This window comes from Tupaia chinensis, unplaced genomic scaffold (genome assembly GCF_000334495.1).
Source record: "Tupaia chinensis unplaced genomic scaffold, TupChi_1.0 Scaffold000280_1, whole genome shotgun sequence".
Taxonomy (NCBI): Eukaryota; Metazoa; Chordata; class Mammalia; order Scandentia; family Tupaiidae; genus Tupaia; species Tupaia belangeri.
The window spans coordinates 343,844-349,983 of NW_006159763.1; the positions used below are offsets into that span (position 1 = coordinate 343,844).

A 6,140-nucleotide genomic window follows, 5' to 3' on the forward strand; every position below is an offset into this window, starting at 1 on the left:
GGGCCTGCGGGCCCCGGGGGGGGCCCCCCCCCCCGCTTGCAGAGCCTGTGGCAGTGGAGCAGCTGGAGAAGGGCAGCCCTGGTGAGGGCCCGCCGGGCAGGCGGCAGAGCCCCGTGAGCCATGAGCCGTGAGCCGTGAGCCGGCCCCAGACCCAGTGGGCAGCCACCCCCTTCCCAGTCCAGCACCCAGGGCTCGCACGCCCGCACTGGCTGTGCCCCCACCAGGTTGATCTTGCTGCTGGGTGGCCCAAAGACCCTCACACGGTCTCCAAAGGCTGTCCTCCCTGCCAGGCCTTCCCCAACACCTCCTCTGGCTCCTAGCTGGCATTAGGTTTGCCTCCTGCCACATCAGTGCCTGGGGTTAAAATAGTCAAGTGGGGGGAGGGCAAGGAAGCCTAGACCGACCCAGTCCAACTGGGAACCCCCAAAACACACCAAGGCTGCTTGGCCAGGCCCCACACTGTTCAAGACCAGGTTTGCTCTGAAGCACTGAGACGCGGCCAGGCCTGAGACAGGGGCCTGCCCAGGCCTTCCTCAGCACTCCCTGTGCACCACCCGCAGGCGGCCCTCCTCCCGGCTGGGCGCGGGATCCCCGGCTGCCCCCGTGCACGCTGCGCCAGGCTCTCACCTTCTTCCTGGACATCACCTCCCCGCCCAGCCCGCGGCTCCTGCAGCTGCTCAGCACCCTGGCCGAGGAGCCCAGCGAGCAGCAGGAGCTGGAGGCCCTCAGCCAGGTGGGGTTGCCCAGTGGGAGCAGGGGCTGGAGGGCAGAGCCGGGGAGTGGGCAGCAAGCCCCCACGCGAGGTCCAGCCTGGTGCTTTAAGGCCCAGTTCCAGAAAGATTAGCTCACCTTGGGATTCTGAGTCTCAAAGGAACGTTTGTTGGCTGAATGGAAATGGAGAAACCCTCAGGAGGCTCTTCTTGGAGGAGGGGGCAGAAGGAGGTCGCCAGGAGGGCCTGTGGGTTCACAGCGTCGAGTGCCCTTCCTCTAGGACCCCCGGCGCTACGAGGAGTGGAAGTGGTTCCGCTGCCCCACGCTGCTGGAGGTGCTGGAGCAGTTCCCATCCGTGGCCCTGCCGGCCCCACTGCTCCTCACCCAGCTGCCCCTGCTCCAGCCCCGGTACTACTCGGTCAGCTCTGCGCCCAGCGCCCACCCGGGAGAGCTGCACCTCACTGTGGCCGTGCTGGCATACAGGACCCAGGGTGAGGCTGGGAGCCGGAGGGCTGGCGGCAGCAGGAAGGGGCCGGCCGCTCACTGGCCTCTCCTCCCCACCCCTAGATGGGCTGGGCCCCCTGCACTACGGAGTCTGCTCCACGTGGCTGAGCCAGCTGAAGGCCGGAGACCCTGTGCCCTGCTTCATCAGAGGGTGAGTGGCCGTGGGGGACGAGAGACGTGGAGGAGAGAGTGTCGGGGCACGAGTGGAGAAAGTGGTGCGTGGATGGCCGGGGACAGAGCGAGCCATCAGTGGCTGCGTGGGGGCAGTGCTGCTGGAAGCAGGGAGGGGTTCCCTACCAGATCAAGGCTGGAGTGCCATTAGGTCACTTCAGAACTTAGCTGAGCTTTGGGCCTCTCGGGAATTTGGACTCGGGGTCCCGCACTGAAACACCGCTCAGACAGAGCTGGAAGCCAACCAGCCACCACACTTGCTTGTCAAAGTACGGCTTTCTTGGTCCTCTCTCTGTCCTTGAACTCAGCCTGATGTCGGGAGGTGTGGCACCTGAGAACTGTGGTCCCATTTCCCACTCTCTCTGGGGAGAGGTAGTGAGTGTAAGACCGCCCCTGGGCATAGTGTCACTGAAGGCTTGCGGTGAAGGCGAGGGCTCCCGGGGACCTTCCCTCATGCTGTGCCTGGAGTCTTGCTCTCCCCCCGCCCCTGTGGCCTATAGTCAGTGGGACTGAAGTGTCCCAGGACGCACAGCTAAGCCCCAGGGATCCAAACCCACCCAGGAGGCTTGATTACAAATAAACTGTACCAATCCCCTGAACGCGAGCCAAATACCAGTAGTAAAGCTGTCCTGTGAAATAAACACGCTGCGTGAATCCATTATGAACCGAGTCTGCCCTCCCCGCGCCTGTAACGTGTAAATCGCTTAAACTGAGCCATCTAAGAACTCTTCAATCCAATTCACCCATATTTTTGGCCCAGTGTCCAGAAACCACAGCTCCAGAGTTTCTGTCTACAAATAGAGTTTAATAAACACTGACGTGGAGCTTGCTGTGGCCGCTGGTCTGAGGACTTGACAATGATCTGGGGCTCTCCTCTCCCACCCAAAGTAGGAAAGGGGGACAAGGGAGGCAAAGGGGGCCTGACGGAGTGTCCCTCCGACTAGGGCTCCCTCCTTTCGCCTGCCTCCTGACCCCAGCTTGCCCTGCATTCTGGTGGGTCCTGGCACCGGCATCGCCCCCTTCCGGGGATTCTGGCAGGAGCGGCTGCACGACATTGAGAGCAAAGGTGAGGCTGAGGGCCGCGGGTTGGGGCTGACCGGAGCAGGAGGAAGCCAGCAGTGTAGGCACCCAGGGCTGGAAGGCGGGATTGGTAAGAAAGGGGAGGGAAAAAACCAGCCACGAGGTGAAAAGCAGCTTATAAGCTGAGGGCAAGAAAGGGCCTGGGGGGCAAGGGCCAGGCCCTGCTTGTCTGGTTTCCTGGTGCCCGGCACCAATATTCATGGAGATGGAATTAAAGTACGATTGAATTTTGGTGCAACAAATTTTTAAATCTATGCATGCCTTTTTCACAATACTCACTTCCTGTGAACTTTGGAAGATGTCTGATAGTAGGTGTTTTCATCTGCTGTGTTGCTAATAATGGAAATACCTGAGCCTGGGTGACTTGTATAAAGAATATTCATTTATTCGGCATGGAGGTGCAAGGCCAAGGGGCCACATCTGGAGAGCATCTTATCAGTGGGGACTCTGGAGTCTGAGGCAGTGCAGGGCATCACATGGCGAGACAGAGCAAGGGCGCGTGTGTCTCTGCCCATGTCTCTGTCTCTGCTCTCTCAGCTTATAAAACTAGCAGGAGTCACTCACCCGGCCTCACCCTAATCATTTCCCAAATGCTCCAACCATTTTTTTTTCAGGTTTTTGCCATAGGTTGTGTGTGCTCGTCAGAAAGAGACAGAGAGACATGGAGAGAGAGAGAAAATGAGAAATCACCCTCCGGGGCATGGCTACACCGCAGTCCCTTCACCTCCATTCTCCTCTGGGGATTTTGGGCATGCACACACAGGTGCCCAGCATGATCTTCACGCCACTGGGTCCAGGACTGGGACTGCAGTTGGCCATATGGAAATCTAGAACCTTAACCTCCATGCCACCTGCTGGCCCCAAAGGCTCCAACCTTTAATACCATAGTTGGATTAAGTTTCCTTTTTTTTTTTTAATTTTTTAGTTTTGCTATAGGGTGTGTGTGCTCATCAGAAAGAGACAAAGAGGTATAGAGAAAATGAGAGGGCATCCCTGCAGGAGGACAGTCATGCCACGATCCCTCTTCCTCCACGCTCCTCTCTGGGGTTTAGGCACACATGCACGAGTACCCTGCGTGCTTCTCAGACTGCCTGGTCTGGGTACTTGGCCATGTGGGATCCAGCCAACTTAACACTATGCCCCCTAACTGGCACGTCTTCCTTTTTTTTTTTTTTTTAAATTTGCCAGAGGGATTTAATTTGTTAATGTGCCCCAGAGGGATTCTGAATCCTGCCCAACCTCACCTAGCCATACCCAAGGTCTAAGAAGTTCAGGACCAGCATGGGGTGCCCAGAGCAGTTCTCAATCAAAGAAAGGGAGGCCATGACTGAGAAGCAGGCTGAGTGTGTGGGAGAACATGAGGGGGGCGGTTAGTGTCACACCACACGAAGAGCACGGAGCCCCAGTCCGAGGCCCCACTCCGGAGCTCTGGCTGACCATCCGCCTGAGGGAAGCCCTCGCTGCTTGTGAGCTCCGCCTTCCTCCTCTGCGAATCAGGACCGGCAGCGTCTCTGCGGAAGCCTCCTGAATCCCCTAGGAGCCAACAGCCCAGACAGCTTTGCTGTAGCCCAAAAGGCTGGGCTGGAGCCTGGGCGAGGGTGGCCGGGGTGGGAGGCTTCACGAGGGCTGTGCCCAGTCCCGGGGACCCTCCCCAGCGCAGCGTTGCTTGCAGGACTGCAGCCCGCCCCCATGACTTTGGTGTTCGGCTGCCGCTGCTCCCAGCTCGACCACCTCTACCGCGACGAGGTGCAGGACGCTCAGCAGCGCGGGGTGTTCGGCCGCGTCCTCACCGCCTTCTCCCGGGAGCCTGACAGCCCCAAGGTGCGTCCCCCGAGGGCGCAGGAGCGACAGGGGCTCCCCAGCAGGGCTCGCCGACCCAGGCTAGCCCCTCCCCCCTACCCAAGAGCACTGAGCCGCAAGTCCCCACTCATGCCCACGTCCCTTCTGGGCTTGCCCGCCTCTGCACCCAGGTCCGCCCGGCTGGGTTCCGCCTCTCCAGACCCCACCCCGGCGGGAGGCCCCACCTGGCCCGCCCCGGAGTCCTCTCACACCCTACCCCGCCTCCCCTCAGACCTACGTGCAGGACATCCTGAGGACTGAGCTGGCAGCTGAGGTGTACCGCGTGCTGTGCCTCGAGCGGGGCCACATGTTTGTCTGCGGCGATGTCACCATGGCAACAAGCGTCCTACAGACAGTGCAGCGAATCCTGGCGACGGAGGGCGACATGGAGCTGGACGCGGCGGGAGATGTCATCGGCGTGCTGCGGGTGCAGAGGGGCGCGGCCCTGGCAGGGGCGGGACCCGAGCCAGATGGGCGGGGCCACGCCTGGAGGCGTGGGCGGGGCCTAGGCGGGAACCCTGCCCAAGACTGGCGAGGTTCCCACTCCATCTAGGGCTGGAATTCTGACCTGCTGAGTTCTTTCCCTGCAGGATCAGCAACGCTACCACGAGGACATTTTCGGGCTCACGCTGCGCACCCAGGAAGTGACAAGCCGCATACGCACCCAGAGCTTTTCGCTGCAGGAGCGGCAGCTGCGGGGCGCAGTGCCCTGGGCGTTGGAGCCTCCTGGCACAGACATCCTTAGCCAGTGATAGCTCTCTGGCTTTCTCCTCTAGTTCTGTCTCCACTCCAGTCAGCCTTCCCGGGACCGCCACCTCTCAGTCCACTTTTGAGATACTTTTCCTCTGTCTAGAGGCTTCAGAGATGTTAGCCTTATTTCCCCAGGAAGGACCAGAGGTCTCTGACTCTGTCAAGGCCGTTCTCCTTGGCCTGCGTGTGCCCACATCTGGAAGGGCCCTCCCAGCAGTGGTATTCCAATGCCCATTGCTACCTGATCCGGGTTCTTTAGGTGACTTAGTTTCCACGTACTTCTCTCTGGAATAGTTTACCTTTAAAGCCTAAAGTCCCAATCATTCGAATATTTATTATGAAAGATTGACCATAAGAGACTGTGCCAGATGTTGTGAAAATTTGTCGGATGCCCACCCCCACCCCGTCCATTACAGTTATAAAGTGACAAGTGTGTCTGAACCTGTGCAGATGTGCGGTGGGACGCCTTGGACAGAGCCCTACGTGCTCCGCTTGGCCCAGCACTCTAAAAACACGTTCCCGGCCAGCCCAGGCAGCTCTCCTGTGCTGATCCCTCGTTCCTGATTGGGAACGCAGGTACAGCCAGGTGGCCGGAGCGGGCAGGGCCAGGATGCCGTCCCAGAGCGGAGGATGCACAACACAGCCCTGAGCGACCTTTACTGCTCAGGCCACACAGGAAGAGGACCGCACCCACTTCCTCAGACACCACACCAGCACCGAGGCCGGACACAGCAGCCCCTGCTAGCGTCTTGTCCCCAGGCTTCCCCACCCCACTCCAGAATGTCCCATGGATCTTGAAGGAGAGGCCAGCAGGACCCACTGCTCTTCAGATCCAACTCACTGCCCCCTCCGTGACACCTGGCTGGGTGTCTGTCTTGGCCCTGCCCTCCACCTCAAGAACACTCGGAGACTTCTTCCCAAACAGCCGCTTCAGGGCAGCTAGTTGGCGGTCCTCCTTGTCCTCTCCACGTGGGGTCCGTTTCCAGACGCCACCGGCATCTCTCCTACCCCTTCTCTGTTCTCTGGGCCGAGTTCCTCATCGACCGACCCCCCCCCCCAGGCCGTTCCAACCAGAGCGCCCGCGC

The 6,140-nt window shown here is 60.1% G+C and overlaps 1 protein-coding gene across 1 annotated transcript in view; it reads left to right on the forward strand.

The window, feature by feature from the left end:
* NOS3 (nitric oxide synthase 3) overlaps positions 1-6,102 on the forward strand; it is a 22,137-nt gene extending 16,035 nt beyond the window's left edge. Inside the window, exons 20-27 of the mRNA XM_027772531.1 lie at positions 45-81; positions 561-733; positions 992-1,202; positions 1,279-1,366; positions 2,331-2,452; positions 4,139-4,287; positions 4,538-4,732; positions 4,896-6,102. Of these exons, the coding sequence (XP_027628332.1) occupies positions 45-81; positions 561-733; positions 992-1,202; positions 1,279-1,366; positions 2,331-2,452; positions 4,139-4,287; positions 4,538-4,732; positions 4,896-5,057 (1,137 nt within the window). The 3' untranslated portion in view covers positions 5,058-6,102. The remainder of the gene's footprint in view (positions 1-44; positions 82-560; positions 734-991; positions 1,203-1,278; positions 1,367-2,330; positions 2,453-4,138; positions 4,288-4,537; positions 4,733-4,895) is intronic.
* The last annotated feature ends 38 nt before the right edge of the window (positions 6,103-6,140 follow it).